Source organism: Bos indicus x Bos taurus, chromosome 12, assembly GCF_003369695.1.
Source record: "Bos indicus x Bos taurus breed Angus x Brahman F1 hybrid chromosome 12, Bos_hybrid_MaternalHap_v2.0, whole genome shotgun sequence".
Classification (NCBI taxonomy): domain Eukaryota; kingdom Metazoa; phylum Chordata; class Mammalia; order Artiodactyla; family Bovidae; genus Bos; species Bos indicus x Bos taurus.
This window is the reverse complement of record NC_040087.1, coordinates 25,584,212-25,600,528: the sequence shown is the minus strand read 5'-3', so window position 1 is coordinate 25,600,528 and position 16,317 is coordinate 25,584,212. Positions and strand designations below refer to the sequence as shown.

Below are 16,317 nucleotides of genomic sequence, written 5' to 3'. Positions count from 1 at the left end.
ATTTTGTCCCATACAATAAAAATCACAGTTTATCAGGAAACAAAGCTTTTTATGATACTATTGCTGAAACAAATCTCTCTCTCAGTATTCAAAACAGGTAAATTAAGTGATTGAGCAGAGAAAATCCTCAACAGCATTTCTTCAGTAAATTTTATAGTGTTTCATGTAGACATGATAATGTTACACATGTAATTTCCATCAATTTTATATTGAAAATAATGCTTTTTACAAGCTATACAGGCTTTATAGCAGTGTTAGAATTTGAATTATAATAATAAAGTATAGAGGTAAAATTATTTTAAATTTTGCATTGTTATTATCATAATTTTCTGCAATATGTTAAGCATCAACTTGACATACAAATTCACAAGGACAAAATAGCAAATCTAGTAGCAAGCTGTAAACTTTCAGTTATAAATTTCATGTGGGAATTCCTAAAAAGCCCAGAGCTGGCTATATCTAAATGCCTACTGTTTGAGAGAAAATAAAACTGATTGTTGCTATGGTAGTTATGATGAAAATCGAAAAAGATTGCAAAATAATGTGTAAATTTCATTAAGTGTAGTTTTAGGTGTTCTGTTTTTTAAATCATAATTCTACCTTATTTATTTACTAAATCCAAGTGGTATTGACATTGCATTAGTTGCTCAATTTTTAAAAGGGTAACAAATTTGCAGCCTTATCACTTTATACATGGGTTAAGTAGGTGGTGTATGGGCTTCCCAGGTGATGCAGTGGTAAAGAATCCACCTGCCGATGCAGGAGACGCTGGAGACGTAGGTTCAATCCCTGGGTCGGGCTCCTGGAAGAGGAAATGGCAACCTGCTCCAGTATTCTTGCCTGGAAATTTCCATGGAGAGAGGAGATTTTGCAGGCTACAGTCTGTGCAGTCACAAAGAGTCAGACAAGTGAGTGACTGAGTAGATAGGTATAGGTAGGTGACTAATTGATTGATGATAGGTAGGTAAGTAAGTGGGTAGATAGTTTGGTACGTAGGCCAAACAGATGGATAGACATAGATAGATAGATATATCTATTTGGATCTCATAAGAAGATATGTCATCTGTGATGAAACTCATTTCCCAAACAGATATTTTGAAGCATTTTTCCTTTAAATAAAGTATTGCTTCTTGATTGAAGTAAAATAATAGAAGAATAATAAGTACAAGCCAAACTATTTATACTTGTTTTATAAAATGTATTTCTAAATGCATTGGATGAAAATTCAACAGTAGACATGTATTTTAAGAAATTACTCGTGGAGGCATATATAAGCTTTAATACAGGGCAGCTGTTTCCTACAACATATTATTCTGTAAAACACTCCAATAAAATGACTTTGATGGAACTTGAATAAAATAAAAAGCGTACAGATTTATTTTTACTTTTTCTACTTTCAAGTAGTTGAGGGAAGCCTGGAAAAGATTAGAAGAAGAGCCATGAGGCCCTTTTGGGGGTTTGGTTTTGTGAGGCCTTGCAGAACAGTGTCAGGTAAGGTCAATCCTGAGAGATTGTGTAGACATTTTATGCATATGAAAGATCTATAAGCCTATTCAAGACAGAATAAAGTACTCAACATTTAAATGCTCTGAAAAAATAATTATATTATAATTTATAATATTGAATTAGAAAAACTTATCTGCATATCTAAAAAGTATAAAATATGTGCATGCATGCTCAGTCATATCCAATTCTTCGCAACCCCTTGGACTGTAGCCTGCCAGGCTCCTCTATCCGTGGAATTTTTCAGGCAAAATACTGGAGTTGTTTCCCATTTCCCTCTCCAGGGGATCATCCCGATCCATGAATTGAGCCCACATCTCCTGCTTTGGCAAGCAGATTCTTTACCACTGTGCCACCTGAGAATACCATAAAATATATAGGCCAGTTTAAATGAACAACTTACTATTTTAATTTGTAATAGAACTCAACATTAATTTTATTGTAGTAATTGCCCTTTTACCAAAAAATTATATGTTTATGTTAAATATTATTAATACTTTGTTGACATTTAATGAAGTTACATTGCTTTCTGTATGCAAGTAAAAAATTTTTGAGAGATAGGCAGTAACATTTAGCAGAAAATAAGGTTTAAGCCTTAGAATATTTAAAAACTATATTTAAGCCAAAGTTTTGAAAACATTATTTAGTCTTTGTTAAGTCATAATTAAGTTTAAGGAAAAATAACATAATTTATAAATAGTTTTAATATTCAGGATAAGAATCCTTGCAAATAAGAGTTTATTATGAAAATTTTAAAAGACTTTTTAACTGCTGACATCATGGTATTGTTTGAATTAGTCCCCTGAGACCCAAAGAAAAAGCTTACAAGCAATTTATTAATCTTTCTCTCTTGTGTAACATTATTTGTCTTCCACTGAAACACTAATTTTCTACTACTTCTCTTGTTAAAATTAAGCCCTGGGGGGAACTTCATAGCTAACTAGTAATATTACATTTTGAAATAAAGGAATTATATATTTTACATACTATTCATCTTTTGCTTTCTAGAGAAACTTTTGTTTCTTACAGTATGCAACCTAAAACAAAGCAGTGCAGCTATTAGGTTTATATGAATGGGTTCCATATGCCAATAAGTCAAAACCAGACAAAAACTTAAGCTAAGGCAGTTTGCTATTTGAAATCGTGAGTACTACATGTTAGAAAATCTTGATAAATGGTGTCCTGGGAAGTTTGAGACAATGGTCCAACTAACATATACTTTGTTGAAAAAAAAAAATATATATATATATATACACACACATATGTAGTATCCTGAGCATTTTACCATGTGTTCCACTGTAGGGATTAATGTCGTAATCAGTAGTGTAGTGGTGTTGCTAAGACAAGACTTAATGGCCTTAACACAATGCTTTCCAGGGAATCTGAATTGTCTGGATTATTTCCACCAGCCTCAGATTTCCAGGTGAATTTAATAAAAGAATACTTGCTACATCTGTATAATAATGGGACTAAAATTCCAACAGGGTTTCCATATGTGTGACTACTGTCTTTCACACTCTGGGTAACTGGCTATTAAGACAAGATTTTTCTAATGTGATGGTCACATGGTCAACTGCTTCTTCACTTTCTCACTCGATTTCCTGTGATCAAGCTAAATATTCATTATGGCTGTGGTTAGGTAGACAAAATAACACCAAAATACTGGTTTTGCCTTAACAGTTTAAACTGGCTCATCTCTGAGAATCTAGTTTATGGAAACTTTCAATAAAACCTAGAAACCCTGCATACATAAATCATTTCTTGAGTGAATTTTAACAAATGTAGTGATTATCAAAATCAAATGTCAATATCAAAATCAAATTTGGTAAAAATATAATGCAAAATAACACATAGTCTATTGTTAAAATGAATTCACAGTAAATACTTTCAAGTAAAGAGTTATAATGTTGAATATCTAATATGACTATATTAAACACAGTGCTTCTTTTTCTCTTTTTACAGCCGATCGGTGCTTTGAACCCAAAGAGAGCTGTGTTTTATGCGGAGCGCTACGAGACCTGGGAAGATGATCAGAGTCCTCCCTACCATTACAACACACATTATTCTACGGCAACATCCACCTTATCCTGGCTTGTTCGAATCGTGAGTGCCTTCATTAAGTTACAGTTTGCCTTTAATATCTCAGTATTTAATATAAGGAAATTAAATAAAAATCAAATATACTTATTAGTTTTAAGCAGAGATTAGAGACCACTGAAGTAGAAATGAAAGATGCCAAACTAGCAAAACCTGATTCCTTTTTGTTAATGAGTTGCCTTATTTGCAAAATTGGGTTAGAAAGATAGATTGAGTTTCTTAAACCTAAACCATTTACAAAAGGAACCAGACTCCTAGATTGTGTCCTTAATATCCAGTGTTTCCTTTCTCACTGATTGTCACCGGCTGGCGTTCTTCCCAGCCCTCCCAGTCTTGCTTCATGAGACTGTGTATTTTAAAAACAGTTAATGTTTTTGAAGACTTTCTGTTGCTTTGTCTTTCTCCTAAGACATAAATAAATTCAAATCTCTCCAATCTTTTAAATGCATACTTACACATGACTCAACAGGCTAAGAATCTGCCTGCAATGCAGGAGACGGGAGTTCGATTCCTGGGTCAGGAAGATCCCCTGGAGGAGGAAATGGCAACCCACTCCAGTATTCTTGCCTGGAGAATCCCATGGACAGAGGAGCCTGGCGGGCTACAGTCCACGGGGTCATAAAAGAGTTGGACACAACTGAGCGACTAAGCACGCAGTTTACACGTACACATACTTTCATACATATGCACATACATACATGCCTCCTCCCAGCCCCCACCCACTCTTTAGTGACTTCCCATGTCTCCGCCTGCATAGTCAAGGTACTATCCGGTTCTGCACTGTGCTGGTCTATCACCACATTCAGTCTTTATCCTGCTTGATGCAGGTTCCACTCCCACCACTTTGCTGAACTATCTCTGTGAAGGGCACCATGGCAGAGCTCCATGGTGTATCTGAAGCATGTGTCACCATTGATCACCTCCTCCCACTTGAAGTTTCTCCATCTCATGGCTCCTCTGACAGTATCCTCTGTTGATTTCCCTCCTGTCATTCTAACTGTCCTGCCCTATCTCATGCTCAGTTTTCTTTTTCTCAATATTTCTGTTCCCCAGGATTTTCCTATGTGTTATCTGGACTATATCATTCAGTTCTAAACTGATGACTGCCAGCTTCTCTCTTATTGCAGACACTTCTCTTGGGCTCCTAACCTGAATTTCTAAGATATGAATATATTTGCTTATTTCTGTGTCTTTCTATATTTTTGTACCTGAACACCTCGCAGTACTATAAAGAACATTTCCAAAAATAAATTTCTCATCTCACTCATAAATGTGCAGGGGTGTTTCCTACTGATTACTTATCTAAATAATCTTCATTTATCACACCCAGTTACCTAACCTGGATATTTTCTCCATTTTATCAGCTCCTTACATCTAGTCTGACATCACATGTGATAGGTTCTACCATCTACAGTCTATCTCCATTCTCTATTAACTCTGGCACTTCCTTAGTTCAGGTTCCTCTTCTTTCTCATCTATATTAATGCAAAAAATCTTAGCAAAATTTCTTTGCCTTGGTTTTGCCCTCTTCAATCTAGTTTAGTTGAGAGCAATTACTAGAGTCAGATGGCCAGATATTTTTAAAACTATAAATGACTGTGGAGTAAATGTCTCAGTCAATACAATCAATATATATAATGCTATCTCCTCTTACCAAAATATACTTCAGACTACTCTGTTGCATGAGGCTGATTTGCCTCAGAAACACATTGACAAAGTAGGGAATGCATCTCCAACTGACAAGGGTTTTTTTCCCCACTGCCTAAAAAAACAGTTTGGTTTGGAGAGTTTCCTCAAGCAAATTGAACTCATAACAAACATGTAGTATGTGTATGTTTTAGGTAACTTGTAAATTAATGGTAGGTAATGTACTATAAATAATTACTGTTATGAAAAAAGCTTGTCAGAATTATGATTCAGTTTAATTGGATGCCTGTTTTATATTTTTCATAATCCTAAACCAACGTAAGAAATTAAAGTTTAGCTTAGTCTGTAAGGAAACAAACTCAAATCTTATTTTAAAAAACAAAGTCTATAATTATAAACTAAAGGAAAAGACATAAAACTTTTTTAGACCAAAGTTGTTTGTCTAATTTGTTCAAAAATTCACCTTAACTATGTAAATTTGGATCCCTTTATAAAAATGTTTCTGAGCTAGCCATTTAAGAATTTTTTTAACTATAGGACTTTAGAGAAGTTCTATTTTTAAAAAACTTTCTGTTAATTTGGGGGGAATATTAGATTTATACGTGTCTGTTTACCACTATAAACCAATCAGAACAAAACACCTTTAGTTTATGGGTTGTAATAACTTATTAATTCTCTCCAGGTGTAAGAAAATAACTAGATGCTCATAAAAAGAGATAAAGGCTTTTCTGAATTACAGTCACACATATATAGAGAACTTTATAGCAGCAGTTTCAGCCACAGGTCAAAACTAAACACAGAAACCCAAAAATTCACCAGTCAAGATTTCAAACAGCTGGTGTCCTTTACAATAAATGTAAAATATTTTATCTGAGCTCAAAAATAGACCAACAAGAAAACAAAAAGCAAGAAACAGTTATTGCTGTAATGAGCCATCACCCTGCGGAGGCGTAAGACACCTTTTTAGGGTATCTTGGGATTAAAAACAAGTCAGGAACCATTTCTGAAAAAACCACTATCAAGTCAGTTGGTTTGAGAATTATATGACAGTATATTATACATATTATGTATTATAGTATTTTGAAATATATAAAATATTCAGTGGCTTTTGTATAATCAAATAAGTCTAAAATTGGTTTTCTAAGAATTTAAATATGAATTTATAAAAATGCTTATTATCAACAGCTTGATTTAAGTTAACACTTCTATCCCTGATAAACTAAACATTTTATCAAATAATAAATTATAATTCACCCCTAAATGTATTTCTTATTCTAGAGAAATGGAGTACAAATTTGACTCTCTGCAGGGGTACAGCAGAAATGCTATCCTTGTTTATCCTACACACTCCCTTTTAGAATTGTCTATAGCTGTGCTGAACAGCAGAAATGTAATGCAAGCCACTTACGTATATAATTTAAATTTTCTAGTAGCCACATTTAAGAGTAAAAAGAAACAAGAAGTAAGAAGAGTAAGAGTAAAAAGGTGAGATTAGTTTCATAAATATATTTGTTAGCCCAATAGATCCAAAATGTTGTAATTTCAACATGTAACCAATATAAAAATTGTAAATAAGATATTTCACTTTTTTTTTTTGGTATTCTTTGAAATCCAGATGTATTTTCTATTTATAGCACAGTCAGCTTGAACTCACCATATTTTAAGTACTCAGTAGTCACATGTGACCTGCATTGAAAGAAGAAATCTATAGGGTTGCTTTTATGGGAACTCATTTAGCCAATGCATCTCAAGTTGTACTGTTATAAATAGAAGTATCACAGTCTAATAGCTTACTAAGTGTTTAACCTAATGGCCCAGGGAATTGTGATTTCCTCACTCCCATCTCAAGGAGTTTATGAAGTAGAAAATACATTAAAATTTGTGTCAATGAAAATTTGTTCATAAAAATAAAATATAGATTAAAATAAATATCTTTTCTTTATCTTTCAAGCCTTCTAGACCCAAAGTCATTAAACTCATTATTAGTTTCAGTCAATATATTTAGTATGACATTGATAATAATTGCTTTAAAATGCAAATTAGCTATATACCTCATTACTTGAAATTTAAAAGTATTATTTTAGACACACCACCAGTAAAGTCACTTGTCTAAATTACACGTTTCTGAAAAAGCTGTTTCTCTGCTAACCTGCTGTTGGGCAAATGATGAATAAACTATTATAGAATTTTAGAGTTTGTTCAGCATTAAATAGTATAAAAGGACACATTTTACTTAGAATATTTTTGCTTTAAATCTTACCCTGAATATAAAATATATTCAATGAAGTAATTAAATTGGACTCTTATATCCTTTAGTAACCTATTCCAGTTCCACATTCAGTATATTCAACCTACCTGTTCAAAACTCCATTATCAAACATTTAATCATAATTTTTAGGAAGTTAAATAGGTTGTACAACAAGTTAATTGATAAATTGTTTAGAATTGGGGACTTACTTCATAAATTATGAGTTGTCTTGAAATCCTACCCAAAAGCCTATTTAAACTGTAATATATCTTCGGCAGTATATATTTGTAGTGGGGAAAAAAAAAGAGTAAGAGCACTTAATGCAAACATTGTAATTAAGACCAAAATGTAATGCTACTGAATAGAATATTGCCATCCTGTTTCTCTTGATTGCTGATACTTAACGGACAATGTATGTTTACTTTGAGAAAGATGAGGATTCTTAAACAAGAGCCTGGTGTATGGGAAACACAAAGGTTTCTGAAGATTCTAAAAGATACTTCTGATTTCTTTTGAAAACACTGGGAGAAAATAAACTTCTGAAGTTAAACACAGCACAGTGTAAACAATGATTCCTCCATTTCAGAGAGTGTGATCTTTCTCAGATGTAAAACGGGGATAATTACACCCACTTAAAGGATAATAGGGATGATTGAGTTAGTTAACTGAGATAATACAGTGCCATGCACAAAAAGTGCTCATAACTTTAGTTCCCTTCCCTTTGGTCTTTATTATGCTTTATATAACTTCAAGGTATATGTATCTTTTCTTTGATAAAATTATGTCCCGGCACTATTACCAAGGAATGAGGTTTGTTTCAAATGAAACAAAGAGAAAGAAGAGGGCAGAGGGGGTATAAAAAAGACTCTTCTGGATGACTGAGTGGAAGTCATGTAAGACAGAAAAATAAAGGAGTTGTCTAAAGAGCAGAGGGGAAGAGTGACAGAGTTGGATGGCCCAGGAAGGGTGAGTTGTCTGCGATCAGATCATGGGAGGGCTTCTCTGGTGGCTCAGATGGTAAAGAATCTGCCTGCAATGCAGGAGATATGGGTTCAGTCCCTGGTCGGGAAGATCCCCTAGAGAAGGGAATGGCAACCCACTCCAGTATCCTTGCTTAGAGAATTCCAAGGACAGAGGAGCCCTGGCGGGCTATAGTCCATTGGGTCGCAGAGTCACACACGACTGAGCGAGTAACTCTTTCACTTTCTTTGCACATCATTGGAAGGCAGGACAGATTGTTAGTGTCCTTGCAGGCACTGAAGGTTATGACCTAATTCAATAGGCCTCGTACTTCCCATGTAGGACAGGCTAGTTTGACTTTCTGTCCCCGAGGAAGAGTTGGAAGGTTAGGGTAGATGTAATCAGGAGAAAGAAGTCTGCCATCAGCCGTTTATACTGCAGGACAGAACCTGAAGTTTTTAAATCCCAACAAGTCCAAGTATTTTAATTTCTGAAATTTCTGTTTATTTGTCCACCTTATCTCCAAAGCAAAAATTTTCTAGAAGAATGATAAAATATCTAATATGGTGATATACACATAGAAAGAAAGGAACATGAGTTCAATCCCGGGGTCAGGAAGATCCCCTGGAGGAGGAAGTGGCAACCCACTCCAGTATTCTTGCCTCGAGAATCCCATGGACAGAGGAGACTGGCTGGCTACAGGCTATGGGGGTCACAAAAAGTCAAACATGTCTGAGTGACTGAGCATACACATTGAAAATGGTTTGATCAACGTGTGTCAGGTGAATAAATATTAAAGTTTCTTAAACTTAATATAGAGCTTGATCCTCTGTGTTAGTCAAGCATGAATCAAATGAAACAGAAGGTCCTTGGACTGTGCCTTGAAGGTAATATGGAAACACATGGAAAAAGGTAATCTCTGCAGTGAGCAGGGCTTGAAAGATCATTACCCACTTATAAACAAATAGGTTATCCCTTTCTGTTAGTAGTCTACCACTGTAGCAGCTGGAGGCCTTTGGAAATAATGAGAATATATATCAGTAAAGAAGTATGTGACCCTCAAACAGTTGTTAACCAGATCCTTTTAAAGGCTATGTGGAACAGCAAAAAATGTGGAATTCTTCAATATTCTGTGTTTTGGGTACAACCAGATTCATCAACTTCATGACCAAAAGTAATAATTCTTCAATTTCAGGTGTATTTTCACTGTGCCCATCTGCACTTATTCTTGGCATGACTTCACTAAGGGTTCAGAACTAAGGAAGGGTTTGATAATTCAGGCTAGGGTAGAGATCAGCTTTTAGTGGTTGATGATAAGAAGTAAGACTCTTCATATATAAATGGGTCTTCATTCATATCTATAATAGGTTAAAAATCATGAAGACAACTTGAATCCCTCTAAATTATTCTCTACCTACCACCTACAAAGAAAACATAAATGCCCTTACATCAGCATCCTAGAATAACAAAGAAGTGGATTCTGAAGATGCAACTTTTTGGTCAAACTAGTAGTTAAAAACTGACTAGAAAAACTGTATCTTACTCTTATCCAACCATACTCCTTCTCCCAGCAGTACCTTGTATGTTTATGTATATTCAAAAACATTAGTTAAGCACTAACTGTGACCCAAGCACCATGCTTGGCTCTAAGGATAGAGGGATGAATAAGACCTAAGGAACTGTCAGTCTGGCTGCAGCCCAACATGGGTACTTGACACCAGGCATGAAGCTGGTCATCATCGTCACCACTCTGTGTCATCTCTGATGCTACAGCCTTTCTCAATATTATTTAATCTGAATTACCCGCCAGGTATTGTTATTCCCAGTTAACACAGATGAAGGAACTGAGATGTGGTTACTTCATATTGCTACCTACTTGAGGTTAAGTAACTTGCTTACGAGAGGTGAATGGTTCCACCAAGATTCAAACTTAGATCTGTCATATTTCATTCAGTTTACTCTTGCTATTTCTAGAGTTTTTCTATCCCCACTTTAATTTAGTGATAAGATATGCTGCATTGACTACCTTATATTTAATAGGGAGTCTAAAATTTACAAAGTAAATTAATTAGTGAAAGACATCCCTAAATTATTTTTCCATACTTATTTTTGGTGGCATCTACTTGTCTGTCAAATCACTTAAAATCTTAAAACAACAATATAGACCTACTGGATGCATATTTGATTTTGAGGTAAATCAAAATCTATTTTTATTTATAAAATCAAAATTTACCTATATAGTGTTATATCATTCTTCATCTTATCTCTTTCACCATACTTTTCTGTTATTCAGTATTAGACATGAAAATTGGTGGCATGTTACAAAGTTATAAAATTGATGACATCCAGCCATACTAAATTTCAGGAAGATATTGAGGAATATAAATATTTATAGCTGTTGCCGGACAACTGGACTTTACGATGAGTGACAAAAAGAGGAGTTTAAAGAGACAGAGTATGTTTTACAGATATAAAAGAATGAACAGAGATCATATATTAAGAAAATAAAACCTACATATGTAGAAAAGATTTCTTAATGTTATTGAACCTAGGAGTGACATGTCATTTATCCTAGATTTAAGAGAGGGACTGAACCATAGGAAAGTAAATAAATACTCATCTTTGTTATGATGAGTAACATAACAAAAAAGCAGTAAATTTAAATGCATTAGGACCTTGTGATAACATTATTCCTAGGTTTCCTGCTAAGGGAATATGTACTTAATGATGGACACCATGTTGCAGTAAGGTAATAGTCACAGAATACTAGAAGGACTGGAGTTGATCTAGTCCTATCTGATTTGTTTTAGTGTCATTTCATTCATTCCTTCAGCAGATTGTTTTAATACATTGAGCAGCTTGGATGTACCAGGAGTTCTTCTAAGTGTTGGAGATGAAACAGTGAATCTGGTAGTTGTTACTCAGTCATGTTCGACTCTTTGCGACCCCGTGGACTGCGGCATGCCAGGCTTCCTTCACCATCTCCCAGAGTTTGCTCAAACTCGTGTCAATTGAGTTGGTGATGCCATCCAACCATCTCATCCTATGTTGTCGCCTTCTTGCCTTCAATCTTTCCCAGCATCAGGGTCTTTTCCAATAAATCAGATCTTTGCATCAAGTGGCCAAAGTATTGGAGCTTCTGCTTCAGCATCAGTCCTTCCAATGAATATTCAGGGTTAATTTTCTTTAGGATTGACTGGTTGGATCTTCTTGCAGTCCAAGGGACTCTTAAGAGTCTTCTCCAACACCACAGTTCGAAAGTATCGATTCTTCAGTGTTCAGCCTCCTTTATGGTCCAACTCTCACATCCATACATGACTACTGGAAAAGCCATAACTTTGGCTATGTGAACCTTTGTTGGCAAAGTAATGCCTCTGCTTTTTAATACGCTGTCTAGGTTTGTCATAGCTTTTCTTCCAAGGAGCATTGGAACCTATTCATATAGTGGGGAAGATGGACAAGAAAAAGAAAAACAAATATATATTAATGCATGTATATGAGATCTAATAAATGGTACTGGTGTACCTATTTGCAGGACAGGAACAGAGATGCAGACATAGAGAACAGAAAGGTGGACTTGAGGGTAAGGGGGAATGAATTGAGAGATTGGGATTGACGTATGTCCTGTGTAAAACAGCTAGTGGGAAGCTGTTGTATAGCACAGGGAGCTCAATTCAGTGCTCTGTGATACCTAGATGGGTGGGATGGAGGGGTGGGATGGGATGGAGTGATGGGGTGGGAGGGAGGGGATATATGTATACATATAGCTGATTCACTTTGTTGTACAGCTGAAATTAACACAACATTGTAAAGCAACTATACCCCAGTAAAAAATGTTTAAAAATCAATTTCAAAAAACAGTCACAAATTCTTCAGGGATGTTAGAGGAAATATATGTTGCCATTTGAACATAGGAGAGCTTGGCAAATCAAGGGAGGTCTTTCAGAAGGAAACAACATCTTGGGCTGAGACTTAAAGGATAAGAAGAGCTTAACCAAGTCAGGCTGATGAGGTAGAGGGTAAAGTTTGTAGCAGGAAGAGGGAATATCCCATACAGAGGACAAGAAATGACACCAGCATGGCAAGACCTAGGATGTGAATAAGGGAATGGCAAGAGATAAAGAGTTAAGCAGGTTCCATATCACTCAGGCTCTCTTAAGACAAATCAAATAGTTTCTGCTTTTTCCTAAGAGTTCTGAAAAGCTATGGCAGGATTTCAGTCAAGGAGATTTGCATTTTAGAAACATCAAGTCATAATATAGTAAGTTTAGGAGACTTTCAGGTAGTCTTAAGATGGACATCCCCTATGCAATTTTCACACCATAGTGTCAGAGAGATTTTCTTATTGCAGTGTTACTATGTGTGGCCTTAGTTATGAGAAAGTAGATCTGAGTTATATGTTGACAGCAATGCAAAGTCATTCGTCATAAAATCACAGAGCACTAGAACTCCATCATTTTATAAATCAGAAGACTGAAGGCCAAGAAGCAACATAAGCTGCCAAGGTTGCAGAGTGACAGGTGATTGAGCGACCCAGAGTGACTCAGACCAGCCCCTCCTGACAGGATCCTGCCTCAAAAGACAGGATCAAAAGGGTTTCAAAATGGTTTCCACCTCAAAAGGTTTCCAAAAAAGTCATGTTTTACAAAGAAAAAGAACAGTTGTGTTCAGAAGGGTCAAATTATTGGTTTCCTTTTCTATTTTTTTTTTTTCGTTTAGGAACCCTTCACAACCTTCTTCCTGAATGCAAATGATGGAAAATTTGACCATCCTAATCGAACATTCTCGTCCGTCGCGAGGTCTTGGAGAACTAGTCAGAGAGATACTTCTGATGTAAAGGTAAGCTCTTTTATTTGTTGATATTAATTTCAAACTGTGTTGAAATTTTTATTTGTTTAAGTGGGTGTATAAGATACTTTATTCTGCAGCTTTGTTCCATCATATTTTAAAATTATGTGGTACACCTAAGAGGAACTTGAAAATAATTTTGAGTGTCACAGAAAATGACTCAAGATTCTTTTATATTACTCAGTTAAGATGTTTTTGTTATTTTAAAAAATTCCCATCTAATTTAGATCGAATAATCGGTAGATGGAAAGAAAAGCCTATAAATTGCCTTTCCTGCTGTTAACTCAATATTTGGCCCATTCCAGAAAACACAGCAGGAATTGGATTTGACCTTAATGTGTCATATTGTTATAGCTTGCCCAGCTTTGGGTTTACGTAGCCTGGGGCAATTAATAAAGCATTAATGACAAGACCCATTTAAAATGTAGGCTTTTCTGTACAGCCTTAGCTTTTACTTGACTGTGCCTGGGGATACTACGCAACAATACACATTAGATTAAACCAACACACACATAATATCCTGGGCCAGCCGGAGAGCAGAGTCATTTTACTGTTTCTACTGGCTTACCTATTGGTATATATAAAGATGTATTACTCCTTTGTATGGACTTTCATTTTTAAAAAAATAGTCTCATTCAAAACATTAAAATACATTTGTTCTTCAATTTTTTCCTCATTTTTTTCTGATAAGATTATATGATCCGGTTATTACATAGATATATGTTTTTTATTTTAATCCCTTTTTCTTCAGACTTTTCTCATCACTGCCACTCATGCTGCTGAATATACAAATGTTATAGTATCATTCCATTTAGTGTTTTAATCCAACAAAAGGTAGTGAATTAAAGTAAAAATTGTCATTTACATGTTTATGCTTTATTGCAAACATTTTTAAAAGGCAGTTACAGTGTTACTGAACTATAAGAAATTGAATGAGTACAACTTTTATTTAGTTTCTTTCAAAGCAGAAAACAAAAAGAATGGATCCAAGTAAACTGCAGCATCTTTATGTGTCTTATTTGTTGCTGTCAGAGTTTGCATAAATGAATATTAGTTTATATGTACAATGTATTCACATTTAGAAATAAGATAATTTAATATTCATTCTTACTATATGAAACTCTGAAGGCCCATATTTTCCTCCTATCAAACTTATGATTTCACTAAGGAATTCAACTCTGAAAGATCCATAAACCATCATTTAAACTGATTTACAAAGAATGATATCAAGAAGAGAATCCATTTCTTATTTAATAATGCTTTGAGAGTTAACATAAAATGGGGAGTCAGTAGGCTTTTAGAATTAACACAGTAACTTTAAAAAGCATTCAATAGCTATTTTAAATGTGAATTAAATATTCTTATCTATATTTTAAGGCTTTCTATCATACATAAGATTATTAATTATCTTAATTCAGACCTGTGTCCATATTATATCAAACTTTCAAGTGAAAATGCTTGTTTTCGTGACACCATTTTCTTGACTCTTGACATCATCAGGAAACAGAAACTTGGTTTTTCAGCTTCATTCAAACGTTCACCCTCACAAGCCCACACGTGAGTCAGTCATCCTAATTTATGTATGTAGGTAGAGTTTTAGGCTTTACCTTCTATCCTAAGAATTTTATTGATTCTTCTGATCACCAGGTATCTCGCCTAGTTACATGTCAGTCTCGGGACCAGTGTTTTTATATTTCTAAAGAAAAATGCCTCTGCAGTATCTCCTAATGTAGATTTAAGGTCTTGTATAAAAGAGAACTAGGACAAAGGGAATGGTTTTATTCTCTCTTTGTTAGCGTCGGTCTTGTCCTGCGGTAATGAGTGCAAGCTGGGCAGAGAAGGAGCCACGGTGAAGTGACCTCTCTAAAGAGAGATCTTACGAGTTAAGTCAGACCAGTTCATTTTTACCTTTTTTTTTTTTTAAATTTCTCTGCTCTAGCATAGTCTTGGTAACAGTGACATTCAACTTACTGAAGTTCTTATACTAATTTTTCCTTAATGCCTTCAAAAGTTGTTATATTACTTTTTGAATAGCTATGCAGATGTCAGAAAAGGGAGCTGTGACAAAATGTCATTAAGGTGACATAGTGTAAATTAATACAGTTAATGGAGGTGCTCACCACTGACTCATTGACCCATTATGAGCTCTTGTGGAATTAACGAATGCCAGGGCATCAATCTTTGGAAAAAAGGAAGAAAAGAGATGGCGGCTTTAAAACCTTGCAGTGAATTATATTAGAAAAGTGAAAACGTCTGGGTTGGATTTGATTTCACTAGGAAGCCATAAAATGGTATGCTCTCTCAGAAAAATATATTAAACTGGAATGTCAGATTTGATGCAATAGGTATACAATTATGATAGTGTTAATAGTGGTCTTCTATCATTCTAAGACATACTTTCAAGTCCAATTTCTCAGCAGCTTGAACTTGTCATAAGCTTGTAAATTAGAAATTCTGTTTGAGGATATTTTCTTATTATTGAGGGACACGTATAATACTATTAACTGTACCATGGGGTTTTAGTATAGCTGTTAAAACATACTAGAAATCACATTTACAGACACAAAATGCCTGTTTTAATATTCATCTTGCCATTTCTTTAATAATATTTGGTGTCTTTCTGCACTATTTTTCATTTAGGAAATTTTAAACTACTTGGCCTCTTTCCTTAAAGAGAAGCTGATTAACAGAAATCTGTCAATGGTAAGAGAGTAAACAGAAGAGCTGTTGTTTTAAGTAGGCAAGCTGGTGCCTTACGTGACTCTGTAGGAGTGCACTTACCAGTTGTAATAGGGGAGTTCATTCTTCTCGAGTAATTCTCAATAGTTTTCAAACAGGCTCTTTTCTTGGTTATTTGATACAGTCCTCAAAACAGTAGCATAAGATAGAGATCATTGTCCCTATTCCATAAAGTAGGTTCACAGATATTAAGTGACTCGCCTAAGTTCACACTGCAGGTAAAGAGGGAGCCAGAACCAGCACTGAGGGCCATTCGGTTATTCCCAGTGCTTAAT

At 35.0% G+C, this 16,317-nt stretch overlaps 1 protein-coding gene across 11 annotated transcripts in view; it reads left to right on the top strand.

Annotated features, from left to right (window-relative positions):
* The window catches only part of NBEA (neurobeachin), a 673,417-nt gene that overhangs the window by 583,925 nt on the left and 73,175 nt on the right, over positions 1-16,317 (top strand). For all 11 annotated transcript variants that reach the window (XM_027557433.1, XM_027557431.1, XM_027557423.1 and 8 more), the window contains 2 exons: positions 3,466-3,606; positions 13,175-13,294. In XM_027557433.1, coding sequence (XP_027413234.1) covers positions 3,466-3,606; positions 13,175-13,294 — 261 coding nt within the window. The remainder of the gene's footprint in view (positions 1-3,465; positions 3,607-13,174; positions 13,295-16,317) is intronic.